Source organism: Neomonachus schauinslandi, chromosome 6 (genome assembly GCF_002201575.2).
Source record: "Neomonachus schauinslandi chromosome 6, ASM220157v2, whole genome shotgun sequence".
Taxonomy (NCBI): Eukaryota; Metazoa; Chordata; class Mammalia; order Carnivora; family Phocidae; genus Neomonachus; species Neomonachus schauinslandi.
In genome coordinates this window covers 86,884,581-86,899,875 of record NC_058408.1, presented here as the reverse complement: position 1 = coordinate 86,899,875, position 15,295 = coordinate 86,884,581, and the positions used below count along the sequence as shown (strand labels likewise).

Sequence of the window (15,295 nt, the reverse complement as noted above, 5' to 3'; positions counted from 1 at the left end):
GGGGCCAACTTCACCACGCTTCTCTCCCAGAGCTGCCGTCCAGAGCACACGCTGCTCTCGCGGGCTGGGAGTTTCCTTCCTTTGGCTCCTGGACCCTTGACTAAAGGCAAGAACGTAGGGGGTTCTAGGGACACAACGAGTAGGGTGACTGTAGGGAGGCACTGATCATACCCAAGTACCCAGACAAAACGACTTTTGCTTTACCCAGGTCTGATCATGTGAAGACAAGAATAACAAGAACTAACTATGAAAATCTGAAGATCCATTCTGACCTCCCTCCCTGCCTCGTGCGCTGGGTGTTCAGCTCAGATGACATTTTTCCTACATTCATGCTATCCATTGTCATTCTCCGGCATCTAACTGTGTCTTTGCTTGAAGATCAAACAATGCAGGTAAAGCACTTGATTATGTATACTATTTCCAAAGGCTATTTAAAGTTTTGAAATAGTATACTGTTCCTGGCATCCATTACACATGTGATATGTTCCTTCTTAATCTTATTGCTTTGGGGAATAAAGCACCAGAATACCTGCATGATATGGAAACAGATAATAACACAATTGTTCACACATCTAAAAAACAGGGGAATAGAGTCTTATCAGAAAGGAAAATACTGAGAAAATCCAATCAGGAACAACACATACCCCAGGCAAGTAAGTGCATTCACAAAAAGAGGAATGCAAATTTACACTACAAAGATACACCAGTTTTCATCTATTGGATTGACAAGGATCAAACAGTTCGATAACACACTGTGTCGGTGAAGCTGTGGGAAAAGAGGCATTTACACTGTCAGTGGGTGTGCAAAGTGGTACAACTGCAATGGAGAGTGATGTGATCATTTTGGCTAAAATGTGAAAGTACATTCTCTTTGATCCAGCAATTCTACCCCTAAGATTTTAACTTAACATATACTCCCATATGTGTACACAAAACATGTACCTTCGAGGATGTTCATTACAGCATTACTTATACCAGCGAAAGATTCAAAGTATGCAAACCACCACCAGTGGGAAACAAGTTAATCAATTAAGGAGCATTTACTTTATGCGTATTACACAGTCATTCAGAAGAATGAGGCAATTCTCCAGGTATAGACATCACCAAGATACACTGTAAGTGAAAACAGCCTAAGACACAAATGTTAACATTTGCTCATTGGCTCTTAAGTTCATATACACACAGAACATCTCTGGGGGAGTAATAAGAAACAGGTAAGACTGGGGTTGCGGTGCCTGGGTGGCTCAGTCAGTTAGGCGTCTGACTGTTGATTTTGGCTCAGGTCACGAGCTCAGGGTCGTGAGATCGAGCCCCGCATCAGGCCCTGCACTCAAAGGGGAGTCTACTTGTCCCTCTCTCCCTCTGTTTCTCCCCCCACTCTCTCTCTCCTTAAAATAAATAAAATCTTAAAAAAAGGAAGATTGGGGTGTTTGGGGGCAGGGGACATGCCACTGCATCCCTTTTGAGTTTGGTCCTATTAGGAACCCAGCTAGTGCCACCACCAGATTCCATGGTGAGGCTCTAGATGATTACAACATGAACTGACCCCTGGGAGAGGGGAGCTCTCACACCCTGCAAACAGCAGTTGCTTCTCTTTGTGTTTTGCCTAATGCCAACATGCAATTAAAGGTATTGCTTTTAGGTAATCTTAATAAAAAGAGTGTAGGTTGTATTATTTACAATACTGAGATACGGAAGCAACCCCAGTGTCCACCCATACATGACTGGATAATGTGGTGTGTACACACACACACGACTATTAGCCATAAAAGAATGAGAGCTTGCCATTTGCTGTAAGATGGATGGACCTAGAGGGTATTATGCTAAGTGAGATAAGTCAGACAAAGAAAGACAAATACCATGTGATTTCACTTATATGTAGAATATAAAAAACAAAACAAATGAATAAAAAGTTTTAGACTCTTAAATACAGAGAACAAACTGGTAGCTGCCAGAGGGAAAGTGGATGGGAGTACTGAGAAATAGATAAAGGAGATTAAGAGGTACAATCTTCCAGTTATAAAATAAGTAAGTCACAGAGACCAAAGTACAGCATAGGGAAGGAATATAGTCAATAATACAGTACTAAATGCTATTTGGTGACACATGGTGACTAAACTTATCGTGGTGAGCACTAAGTAACAGACAGAATTGGCAATTCAATATATCATACACCTGAAACTAATATAACATTGAACATCAACTATACTTCAATTAAAAAATAGTTTTTATATTTAAAAAGAGTATAGAGCGGAGCACCTGGGTGGCTCGCTCAGTAGGTTAAGCGTCTGCCTTCGGCTCAGGTCATGATCTCAGGGTCCTGGGATCGAGCCCCACATCCCGCTCCCTGCTCCACGGGAGTCTGCTTCTCCCTCTGCCTCTGCTCCTCCCCCTGCTTATGCTCTGTCTCTCTGTCAAATAAATAAATAAAATCTTTAAAAAAAAGAGTATAGAGCAAACTCAGTGCCAGCAGTTTCAGTTGGCAGAGCTCTAGGAGAAAGGAGAGCCTTTTAAGTAAGGAACATTTCACACAATCACGCTCTTCCTTCCTCGAGGCCTTCTGACATCCTCTTCTCGAGAAGACCCACTCTGACAACCTTATTTAAAATACAGATACCCAACACTGGCTGCCTCATTCCCTCTTCATTTTTCTCCTAACACCCTCCACCTTCTGGCATTCTAAACGTTTCACTTGTTTATTGTCTATCTCTTCATTAGGACATAACAGACTTTAAGAATTTATTTTTAAGTAATCTCTACACCCAACGTGGGGCTTGAACTCACAACCCCAAGATCAAGAGTCACATGTTCTTCTGACTGAGCCGGCCAGGTGCCCCAGGACATAAAGATTTTTGTCTGCTTTGTTCACTGCTATATCCCCACCCCACAGACACATAGTAGAAGTTCAATAAACACCTGTTGAATGAACGAACAAATAAATTGAACTTTGGCAAAGAAGGCACAAAAGTATCAGACCAAAGTTCCTCAGTTGCCTAAATAGGAACGTAAGATCTGGCGCCTCAGAAAATCCAGATGGAAATGACTCTTTGCACAGAGCCAGAAAGTCCCTGTGTCTGGCTTAAAATCCCATAATCACAATTTAACTGAATAATGTAAACCTGGCCAAGGGCCATTTCATTTTGATATAAGACCTGGGGTCTTGTTTCAAAATGCCACGCTCCTGACAATAGGGCCCAGAGGGACTGAAAGCCCACAAGGCATGCAGAACTAACTTGGGATTCCGCACGACATGACTGTGGTGAACAGGCATGCTCCAGAAGGAGGTGTCCTGGGGAACAAGGGATCAACCCGAGAAGCCTTTCTGCTTCATCTTTCATCAGTAGCTAGTCTCTCCAGTCTGTTCATTCACTCTGGCAAATGCTTCCAAGAATATAATGTATGTGAAGTGCTAGAAGGGTCCATTTCTCCCTCCCTCCTCCAGTGTTCTAATTCAAAGTTTTGATTCCAAATCAGAATCTGTAGTTTGTGAATAAAATGCCCTATGATTTTGATTCTGAACACTAGTTCTTACACAGTAATGATAATGACTACAAAGAGGAAGGAATTTAGTTGAATCCAAACTCATTCCAGCATATCCCCTTTTGCCTTTTAATTAAAAAAAAAAAAAAGATTATCCATTTGTTTTATTGCCATTTGTGTCCTTTTCCTACAAACTGAATATAAACAAAAGTAAAATAAAAGATTTTTTTTCAGCTTTTGTTTAGATGGATTCCTGTGAATGGAGGTTTTACTACATACCACTGTCTTAGACATTAATGAATAATTTAGACTTGCACCCTATCGTTTCAGATTCCTCCCTAAACCTGACATGCTAACTATACTACAATCCTTCTGAAATCCTTCTCCAACTTTTTTCTGTGGTTAAGCCTCTTGCTTGTTCATATCCTTGCCTGATGGGACCCTAGCAACTGTTACGTATCTCTTGACAGATATCTTCAGGTATCTTTCTGTTATCCTCATCCTACTAAATCATGGCATCCAAAAAGTGAAAGAAATATTCTTCAAAAGAAGGGGGACAGAAACCCTAAAATGCAGTTAACTCATGAAAAAACAAAGGTTTGGGATGGGTGAAAGAAGCTGCACAGCATGCCTATCACCTGCTAGACATTGTACCCATCTTTTAACGATTCATCTGACAATTTTGGCAGGTACAGCTAAGCCCAGTGCCATTCCAGGACTAAAGATGAAACAGAAAAATGAGTACCCACCACTGTCTGAAGCATTTGGTAGGTACTATCTCCTTGAATCCTCCCCCAAACCCTCTTATCCACATTTTCAAAGGTAACTCAAGCACAGAGAGGCAAGGGAGCTTGCCCAAGGTCACCCAAATCATATAATGCAGAACCACACTGAGACAAAGCCTTCATCTTACTACATTCGAAGTAGAGAAAAGGGCACGAGCCTGGAGGTTGGGGCAGGCCAGGAAGGAGAATGGCTGCAGGACAGAGTTGGAACTGGGACCTCATGGTGCAAAGGAAGAAGTACTAAGAAACAAAGTGGAGAGGTAGTGGGTTCTTGATTATAACGTGGAATAGGGAATTTGCAGAATGGCAGGCTAAGAGGGCTTTAAGTTGGGTAGTGCTACAGTCAGCTTTGCATTTTATTTATCTTCGTAAAGATTTTATTTATTCGTCAGAGAACGAGAGAGAGCACAAGCAGGGGGAGCGGCAGGCAGAAGAAGCAGGCTCCCCGCTGAGCAAGGAACCCGACGTAGGACTTGATCCCAGGACTCTGGGATCATGACCTGAGCCGAAGGCAGACGCTTAACTGACTTAGCCACCCAGGTGTCCCCAGCTTTGCATTTTATTTTTATTTTTTTAACTTATTTTTTTTATTATGTTATGTTAGTCACCATACAGGACATGATTAGTTTTTGATGTAGTGTTCCATGATTCATTGTTTGCATACCCAGTGCTCCACGCAATGTGTGCCCTCCGTGATACCCAGCTTTGCATTTTAAATGATCCACTCTGGCTGCAGAGTGAAAGGGGAGGGCTGGAGGCCAGCATGACTGCAGACAGAGACTCCTTAGAACACGCTATTCCACTGCTCCAGGCAAGAGGGACTGGAAGGAACTAGGGCAAGGGCAGAGAGGACAAGGAGGGTGACAAGGACTGGAGATATTTTTATGAACTAAGCTCTACAGGACCTGAGGATTGGTTGGATTTAGGGAGCATGTTAGGAGGACAGGTTCTAAACTGGACCTCGCTCTGCCATCTAGCTGTTTGACCTCCAGTGAGTCACTCAACCTCTCTGTGCCTCAGTGTCTTCATCTATAAAATGGCAATAAAAGTTATACCTCCTTCATAGAAATATTACAAGGAGTAAATTAAGTGCATATATGTAAGGCATCTGATACAGGGCCCAATATCTAGCAAACAATAATTAGCTATTATCTTCATTGCTGTTACCATCACAAGGAACCAAGAATGTCTCCAGGGGCGCCTGGGTGGCTCAGTCGTTAAGCGTCTGCCTTCGGCTCAGGTCATGATCCCAGGGTCCTGGGATCGAGCCCCCATGTCGGGCTCCCTGCTCGGCGGGAAGCCTGCTTCTCCCCCTCCCACTCCCCCTGCTTGTGTTCCTGCTCTCGCTATCTCTCTCTCTGTCAAATAAATAAATAAAATCTTTAAAAAAAAAAGAATGTCTCCAGATTTGGCAAAGGGGTTCACACAGCAGTCCACTCTCTGAGAGAAGGGACAGAGCAGAAAAGGCAGCTTTAGGGAGGAAGGCAACTTTGGTTTTTGGACATGTTGAGTTTTCAAGTGTCTAGGAGACATCTCCACGGATGCAAGGTGGGTATTATGGGGCACAAAGGAGGAGAGGGTATTGCAGGTTAGAGGGTGAGGTGAAGAAACCTGGCATCTAAGCTGGATAGGGAAGGAAGTGAAGACATCAGGGGCTGGTAGACTAGCAGGAAACAGAGTTTAGGAAACTGCTCAGGCTCATGGAGTAATCTGCAGAAAAAAAATCTTCCAGATTGTCAGCATGTGCTGAAGACTGAGGCATCTGGGCCATATGTGCAATAGTGGGAGGCCTGCCTTTGACTCCAGCGCTCGCTGTTCAGTAGACATATGATGGCAGCCACTTATGTACTTTCAAATCTTCTGCCACATTAAAAGAGTAAGAGTGGGTAAGATTAATTTTAACAATATATTTAATCCAGTATACCCAAAATATTAATCAACCTGTAATCAACATAAAAATAATAACGAACCCTACTTTTTTTCATACCAAGTTCTTTTAAAATATGGTATGCATTGGGGTGCCTGGGTGGCTCAGTCGTTAAGCGTCTGCCTTTGGCTCAGGTCATGGTCCCAGGGTCCTGGGATCGAGCCCCGCATCGGGCTCCCTGTTCGGCAGGAAGCCTGCTTCTCCCTCTCCCACTCCCCCTGCCTGTGTTCCCTCTCTCGCTGTGTCTCTCTCTGTCAAATAAATAAAATCTTTAAAAAATAAAATAAAAGATGGTATGCATTGTCTGCTTAAATCAATTCTAACCCGTTTCATAGCACAGCTACAGAATCCAGAGCAAACAAATCTCCTCGGCTTTCTGGAGCAGTCTCAATTTCAGAGGTTCAGCCTCACTGTGCCAGCAGTACTGTCCTTGGTAGAGCCTCTGTCCTGATCTGGGCTTCAGGAAACAGCCATTCTAAGCACTGCTCACCCTCTCTTTGCTTACTGCATTCACTGGTTTTATCACTCTATTCTTTTTGGTCACTTCATAAAACCTAACTATACATTCAGCAAAAGCTCCTGGTGGGCATCAGGTTCTAAGAACGGTCCTAATCTCAAACCACACAAGTCCTTATCAGTATTTTAAATGAGAGGCACCCTCCCCAGTTCTCCAGAGGCCTCAACCAAACAGTGTGGGTGGAGGGGTGGGGGTGTACCTTGCTTGCACAGTTGTAACCAGGAACCTGCCTGGGAAGTGTAGGGAAGGCAAGCTGGCTCTGTGTGCACCTCCAGGTTGGCATTGTCACTATAACCTCAGTTCCCCAACGACCCACAGCTCACTCCTGGTATCAATTTATGCAGTGTTCCCTGCCCCTAACTCAGTGGGATGGCTACAGCCCTCCACGGCCTCCCTCTATCTGCCAGATGCAGCAAGGGGCTCGGACAAATTACTTCTTATCCTAGCAGTCCATCCACAGGGGCTCCTCAATGAGCTCCTGTGTCTTTTAAGACTCCTCTGGCCGAGGCGATAAGATGAAGAATTATGAGAGAGAGACTGGAGAGCAACTTCGTAGGCCACGGCTATAGGAAGATGGCGTGAATTCCTATACCAAGTGAGCCGCAGGGAAGAGGGGCAGGGGGCAGGTGAGGGGACTGCAGTGCCTTTGGGAGAAGAACGGGAACGATGCTAAAACTCTTCTCTGCACACATATGGAAACATTTCAAATGGTAGACCCTGATTTTAAAGTTTCTGATATAAATTACTTCAGATCAAAGTTTTCTGGTCACAGACTTCAAGTGGCATACTCAGCAAATTGCTGAAGACAGATGAAAATATTGTTAATCAAATGTATAGCTGAATCGTTGAAAAAGGATTTTTGCATTTGTTTTTCTAAAAATTGGCAAATTAACACTGGAATTCCTTTTCTTCAGCTCAGCTTTTTTTTGTTTCTTGATACACACACACACGCGCAGCTCTTTGTCCACAGCATTTCAGAGAGATGTGCCAACATCTGAGGCTGCTCTTATGATAAGTTACAAATTAATGATGACACCCCAGTTCCTTTTAATCCCACAAATGTCTACATCCACATTGGCTTCAATATATCATATATAATGACTTTTAAGGAAACCATATGTCCTAGTAAGGGTTTTTCATCAGATTTCCTCATAAGATACAATAAGTATTTATTATCTGTCTAAAATAAATTAGTGTATCAAGCTTGGACTTATTTTCTCAGATTATATGTTCACAATTATTCAATGAGGCCGATCAAAATCGCTCTTCTTAAAATAAAAGGAGGTACAGCTCTTGCTTCATTTAAAGCTGTCTTCTCAACATACTAGCATGGTAGGACGTGTGGGAATGGAAGGAAGGTACAGGGATGATGGTTATGAGAGAGGCAGGGCTGGGCTACCCATAGGGCTGAGCACATGTGGGCACCAGCAAAGTCTGATACCTAAAACACCTTCTCGGCATTTGATATTTCAGAGATAAAACACAACTGGCTTTCCTTGCACTCATTCTGAGTTGCATATGGGAATGGCAGACATACCCTGTAGTGCTCAGGGTCTCTAAATTTGGGCCTCAATCTGGGCCTGGTGGGACGATTATTTATTCCTTCATCCTGAGCCCCTGCTCTGTGCTGCACACATGCTAAGAACTGGACAGAATCAGACACAGTGCCTGTCTCAAGCAGCGCACAGTCCAGTGAGATCATCTAGTCTCAAAATTTTCTTTTAATAGAGTAAAAGATCTTTATATCCATCAAAATCTACATATGCCCAACTGAGCAATGAAATAAATTCTCTTTATACCTCGGTGATACCAAGTATTGCCCTAAGCTTCAACAGTCAGCGAGAGGTAAAACATTCCTACCCCACCTGCCTTCCTCCACATCACAAATGACTCCCTAAGAAAATCCTTTCTAAGTCAAGAGATTTGCAGCAAGGCATGTGGGCTTCTCACCTGCTTCAAGGGCTGCATCTGACAACCTCACAGGCCCTCGCCCTCATCATGGCTGCAGTTTTATCTCTAGTCATATGATTATTTCATTTGTTTCCTCCCCACAAAGCTGGAAGCTCTAGCAGGAACAGGAACCATGTTTCTTTCTGCTCGCCAATGTAACCCATGGCCTACCATATATTGAGCGGGCTCAATAAGTATTTATTAAAGAAATGAAGATTTAGGGGAATCTCAAAAACTTTTAGATCTTAAAAGGCCCTTGCATGTAAACATCTCCCCAACTACGGTTAAAAATGAGGAACTATAGAAAATAGTTCTAAATACATTCATTTCGATTTCTTTAAAAAATTACTCAATTATGATTTAGGGTTATGGGTTATGATCTACAGTTTCTCATAGTTTCTGGAGTTCACGGATCACTGATCATGCCAGTGTTTGATTTTTTTGAAGAGCTAGTAACTTCCTGATTACCACTCAGGGAGGCAAAAAGCACCTGAAACAAACCTGAAAGGTTTCCATTGTTTCGCTTCACATAGCAAAAAATTGTTGACTGTTTAATAAACTTGCCTAAAGCAAATAATGTTTTTATTTATTTTTATTTAAATTCAATTTAGTTAACACATAGTGTATTATTAGCTTCAGGGGTAGAATTTAGTGATTCATCAGTTGCATACAATACCCAGTGCTCATTACATCAAGTGCCCTCCTTAATGCCCATCACCCAGTTACCCCATTCCCCAGCCACCTCACCTCCGGCAACCCTCCATTTATTCCCTATAGTTAAGGGTCTCTTATGATTTGCCTTTCTGTTTTTATCTTATTTTATTTTTCCTTCCCGTCCCCTATGTTCATCTGTTTTGTTTCTTAAATTCCACATATGAGTGAGCTCATATGGTTTTTGTCTTTCTCTAATTTCGCTTAGCGTAATACATAATGTTTTTAAGAAGTACTATAACTGCATAAAACAAAACAGGTATATTTTTGGCTAGAATAAATTTTAAAATGTAAAAGGGGGGGGAACCCAGCTCATTCTGAGAAAGCTGGCAATGCCAAAGCAGAGCGGACCCGAGGATTCCAATAATGAGATACTGCTCCACTTGTATAATGTGTGTCAAGCTAGGAAAACAAACATAAAAGACAACTGACAACAGGTTCTCAGCCAACCTGAAAGGCTTGACAATGCTACCGAGAGGTAAGCGCCCCATTCAGCACTTCTTGGTAAAGATCCCCACGTAAAAAGCCAGCCCGTCCCTCCTCACAGTGTTACAAGTGGCCCGGGGTCTCTGCCGCCCCCACTGTGTCCCGGGACCACGTGCTCTGTAAGGTGTGCTAACCCGCAGAGGAGGGGAAGAGGACAGAGAAAGCCTCACCTGCCAGCCTCCCGCGCTCTGGATACGCCAGCCCCAAGAGCTTTTGGGCCTCCGAGCGCCTGTCCACCGCCGGGCGCAGCCGCGGGTTGTCTTCGGGAGTTGCTGCGGCCGCAGGCAACGCCGGCCCGCGCTGCCAGGCCTCGCCCCCCACCCGGGCTGCGACTGCTGGGCCGCCGCGGAGCCCAGCGCGCGGGAGCCGGGGAGCGTCTAGCAGGTCAAGCGCCCCGCACCTGCTGGCGCCGGGGGGGCGCGCCCACAGCCCCAGGAGCCTCACGAGGCCCGCTCCACCTCCGGCGCCGTTGGGACGCCCGCCCGGGCAGCCGCTTGTCCAGCGGCGCGGGCCTCCCGTGGCTCCGGCATCCCGGAGGAGCCTCGGCCCCACGCCCCAAGGCCGCGCCGGCCACAGGCCCGTCAGCTGAGGCCGGGGCCCCGGGACGCCGGCGCCCAGGGTCCACGTGCTGGCGGCCGGGCTTCGCCACACGAGCAGCCGCAGCGGCCAAGCAGGGGGGCCGTGCATGGCGCCGCGTCCGACCCGTGCGCCTCAGCCCGCCCGGCCAGGCGCGCACCGAGTCCGAGGACCCTCCCGGCCCGGCCGAGCAGAGGGCGTGAACGCGGCGCCGCCCGCCGCCCCGCCCGCTGTCACCCGCCGTCACCCGTCTCATCTGGTCCGCGGCCCCTGCGCACGCCCCGGGCAGCGCCCGCCCCATACCGGTCCTAGCCCCGTTCCTCCGCCCGCACGGGTCCCCGCCCCCGAGGACGGTGACCCGGGCCCTGCACCACCCACTCCAAGAAGCCCCCTCCCGCCTCGGGCGCCTTTCCCGCAGCGCCCCCACCCGGCTGCCGAGGGTCCGGCGCGCAGCCGGCGCCGCCAAGGACCGGGCTGAAGAAAGCCCCGGGCGCCGCTGCGCCTGCGCACTACCGTGCGGGGAGCTTTTTCGCGCTTTTCAGTCTCCTCCGGTAAAAACCTGGAAGCGGCGGGAGCCCTTTCTCACGCCGGAGCACTCAGCGGAGCGCACAGACGAGATCACACGATGACCGGTGAAAGGATGTGGCGGCCAGACTGAGAGCTGGTCTGGGCTTGGGGCGGGTCCGCGGCCCCGGCGACCCAGGCTAGGGCTGGTCCCGTCACCCTGCGTCCCAGTGCCGAGCACCGGACTGAGACGCAGAACACTGGTGGAGAGGACATCGCTGCGGGTCAGCGCAGTTGTGGGAGGTGTTGTGGAGGAAGTGGTTGGCGAGCAGTGAAATTGGATAACTTTGAGCAGAGGACCGGATCATTTCATAACTTGAGCCAAAGTGCAAAAGCAGACACGGTCAAGGCACTCCGGCTGCTCAGGGCGAGAAGACAAATCCAAATGCAATGTAGTATTTTAGTACACGTGCAAGGAAAGCCAGAGGACAGGATCCTAAAACCCACGGGGCCGCAAGGAAACTTCATGGTGCGGGCATCTCTACGCTGGGGAGTGGGGAGGGGAGCAGCCTGATTCTCTCACATGTAAGAGTCGTGGTTGGACAAGATGGATAGATTTTTGTTGACTCGTAATTTTACAGGGCCGATACTAGGGTAAGGCTAGTGAGTGACACGTGCCTCACTGCAAAATTTTGCAAACTTGCAAAATTTATGGATTCGGAAAAAAACCCACACTTCAATAATCAAGATAAATATTTTAATGTAATATTATTAAAGTCAAAATTAATTTCAAAAAAATCAAAATTAATGCAAAAAATCCATGATAAGCAATATATCAAAACTTCGAATGCATTTTTGCACTTGCACGATCCTGCCTCTCTTTTCCCATTTTAATCCCACCCCTGAAAGCCTTATTTACAGAAATAGGCAGTTAGCAGCTGGCCTACTTTACCAATTTTTTAAAAAATTTTGCGTTAAAATGTTACTTATCTTGATTACTGAGACTTGATAACCACGGCTTATGTTAGCATCTCATTGGTGTCTAAATTCTAGAATGCAGAGTACAGATTGAAATCAACTCCACTGATTTATGAGTAGGCGTGTTCCTTTTTGGAAAGATTTTAGTAGGTGACTTTTAAAAACCCAGGAGATAGTGCCTCATACCCCACATTATACATTCCCATTTAAGCCCCAGCTGAAGCAATGTAAAAAAAATGACATTCTCCCAGTTGGAAAGTGACAATTTTAAGTCAAATCAAACCTTCCTCTGACTTTCTTTTTCCCATTTTTCAGAAAACAGTTCCTGTTTCAAGGGCTGGGGAAGGCAGGACCATCCTTTGCTTTCTTCCTTCCCTGGAGTGATGTCCACTAGACTTATTCAACAAGCACTTTCTGGTGCCTGGAGTCTACAGAAAAATAACTCCCCCGAGTGTAGTTGATTAAAAAACAAAACAATTGTTGATTGTTCGCATTTCTAAAAATCAGGCAGGGGGCGCATGGGTGGCTCAGTCCTTAAGCGTCTGCCTTGGGCTCAGGTCATGATCCCAGGGTCCTGGGATGGAGTCCCTCATCAGGCTCCTTGCTCAGCGGGGAGCCTGCTTCTCCTTCTCCCACTCCCCCTGCTCGTGTTCCTGCTCTCGCTATCTCTCTCTCTTCAAATAAATAAATAAAATACTTAAAAAAATAAAAATAGGGGCGCCTGGGTGGCTCAGTCGTTAAGCGTCTGCCTTCGGCTCAGGTCATGATCCCAGGGTCCTGGGATCGAGCCCCGCATCGGGCTCCCCACTCCGCGGGAAGCCTGCTTCTCCCTCTCCCACTCCCGCTGCTTGTGTTCCCTCTCTCGCTGTATCTCTCTCTGTCAAATAAATAAAATCTTTAAAAAAAAAAAAAATAAATAAAAATAAATAAAATAAATAAATAAATAAAAATCAGGCAGGTAATAGGAAAACAATTAACCTTGACAAAAATGTCATGCTAAAAATAAAAATCCTTCCCAGCCATCATATAATATACAAGGCAAGAATTATTTCCGTAGACTCTAAAGAAAATGTCCATGGCTCTTAAAAATATATATACGTTGGGGAAATGGAGTAGGGAATAAATATTGGCAGAACAATCACTAGGACTTACAAAGTCATCACACCAAAAAAAAAAAAAAGAGCTACTCTAAATATGTGTGTGTATATTCAATATACATTCATATGAGAAGAGAAGGTTGTCGTAATGCAAAGCAATAAATATATGTTTTGCATATGTATATATGTTATATGTATTTTATTGTTTTGCATTACTAGGACCTCTTCCCATTTAAAAATAAGGATAATTTCTCTTTGCCTTTTTAAAAGTTCTTTCGCCACTGAAAAAGGCAAGAAATACTCTAAACTGTGTTTGGGAAAGTAAGACTCAAACACTTAGATGTGAATGGATTACTAATATAAAATATCACAGAAAAGCAAGAAAAGGCTGTGTATTAATTCTGAGACAAAAAAAAAAAGTCCAAATGCTCAGTATTTGTCCATTTAACTCATGTTTAGCCAAATAAGCAACTGAGTTATTCAGGCTACTCTGAACAGTTTGCATGTCTTATCGTCTACACCGCTTAACTTTATTTTACCAGGACTATGTTCCACAGCTGTCCAGATTTTAGGCTACAAAGAAGCTTGTATGATATGAAATGTAGCTCAGGAATATCACACAAAAATAACACAAATGAAACCAGTGAGCCTGATTCTATGATTTTTATAATATTTAGGTATAGAGTTTTCTCGTATGTTAAGAGTCTGAGGTTGGACCCAGACATAGAGAAAAATTTTAGCAAATTTTGAATAGAAAGTGAAAGACCCAAAAGTTACAAGAGGACACATAAACTAATACCCTAGTCATTCACCTCTCTCTAGAGAAAACCACTGTTCCTTGTGTATCCTTGCAAAGATATTCTGTTAATATATGAGTGTATGTGTGTGTAAGTATATATTTTTTTATTTTTTACACAAATATAGCATACTATACATGCAGCCCTGCACCTTGCTTTTTTCATTGTACATCTTAGGGTTTGGTTCCCAACTGACACATCATCCTTTCTAAAGGTTGCATGGTCTTCCATTGTCTGGATGTACCCCAATTTATTTAACTAATGTCCTAATACTAGACTGTAGTTTCCAGTCTTTTGCTATTATAAATAATACTGCAATGACTATCTTTGTATGCATCTATCATTCCACACATGTGGAAGTATGTATATAATTTAAATTCCTAGAAGTGGTACACCTATTAGAATGACTAAAATCATTGATTAAAAATTACAAAAACAGGGATGTCTGGGTGGCTCAGTCATTAAATGTCTGCCTTCGGCTCAGGTCACCATCCCAGGGTCCTTGGATCGAGCCCCACATTGGGCTCCCTGCTCAGCAGGAGGCCTGCTTCTCCCTCTCCCACTCCCCCTGCTTGTGTTCCCTCTCTGGCTATGTCTCTCTGTCAAATAAATAAATAAAATCTTTTTTAAAATTACAAAAACAATAAAAGAGCCTCCTATGTAGAAAAAGGGAGGAAAATTTTAAAGATACACAAGGATTACCTGAAAAAACATATGCTTGATAGGTTTTTTCTTATTTATTTGTAATTTTTTTTTTTCATTTTTACAAACCCTTGTGTTGAGGGCCTCTTTCAAAAAAATTTTTTTTATTTGAGAGAGAGAGAAAGCAAGAGACAAAGCAAGAGCAGAGGGAGAGGGAGAAGCAAACTCCCTGCTCAGCAGGGAGCCGAATGCAGGGCTCGATCCCAGGACCCTGGGATTATGACCTGAGCTGAGGGCAGATGCTCAACCGACTGAGCCACCGAGGCACCACCCTCTTTCAAATTTTTAAAGAACAAATGACTCCCATGGTATATAACTACCCCAAAGCATAAAAGAAGATAGATTTCTTCATCTATTTTATGAAATTCATGAGCCCTAATATTTAAATCTAACGAAGATAGCCACCAAAAGCAAAACACAGAATATTAACATACAAGTCCTTAATAAAACAACAGTAAATCATATCCAACAGAATATTACAAGACTTTAAAAACCATGTTATTACTAAACTAACATGATAAGAATAGAACTGTCACATTGCACAATCAGTCCCCTGAGAAAGAGCATCTAGATCTAGCCATCAGACAACATCATATTCACTAGTGAGCCACTAGAGAAATAAGACAAAGATGCCAGTCATCACTGCCACTGTTAAACATGGTGCTGGAGGTCCTAGCTGATGGAAGAGACAAAAATGAATGAGGTGTAGTTATCAACAAGAGAAAGATGAAATTATCAGCACATGCAAATTATATTCTTATCTACCTAAAAAAACAAAGAGAGTT

At 44.3% G+C, this 15,295-nt stretch overlaps 1 protein-coding gene across 1 annotated transcript in view; it reads right to left on the bottom strand.

The window, feature by feature from the left end:
- Nucleotides 1–10,543, bottom strand: part of ABCB10 (ATP binding cassette subfamily B member 10) — a 34,014-nt gene extending 23,471 nt beyond the window's left edge. The window contains exon 1 of the mRNA XM_021696153.2: nt 10,027–10,543. Within this exon, the coding sequence (XP_021551828.1) occupies nt 10,027–10,543 (517 nt within the window). The remainder of the gene's footprint in view (nt 1–10,026) is intronic.
- Nucleotides 10,544–15,295: the final 4,752 nt, after the last annotated feature.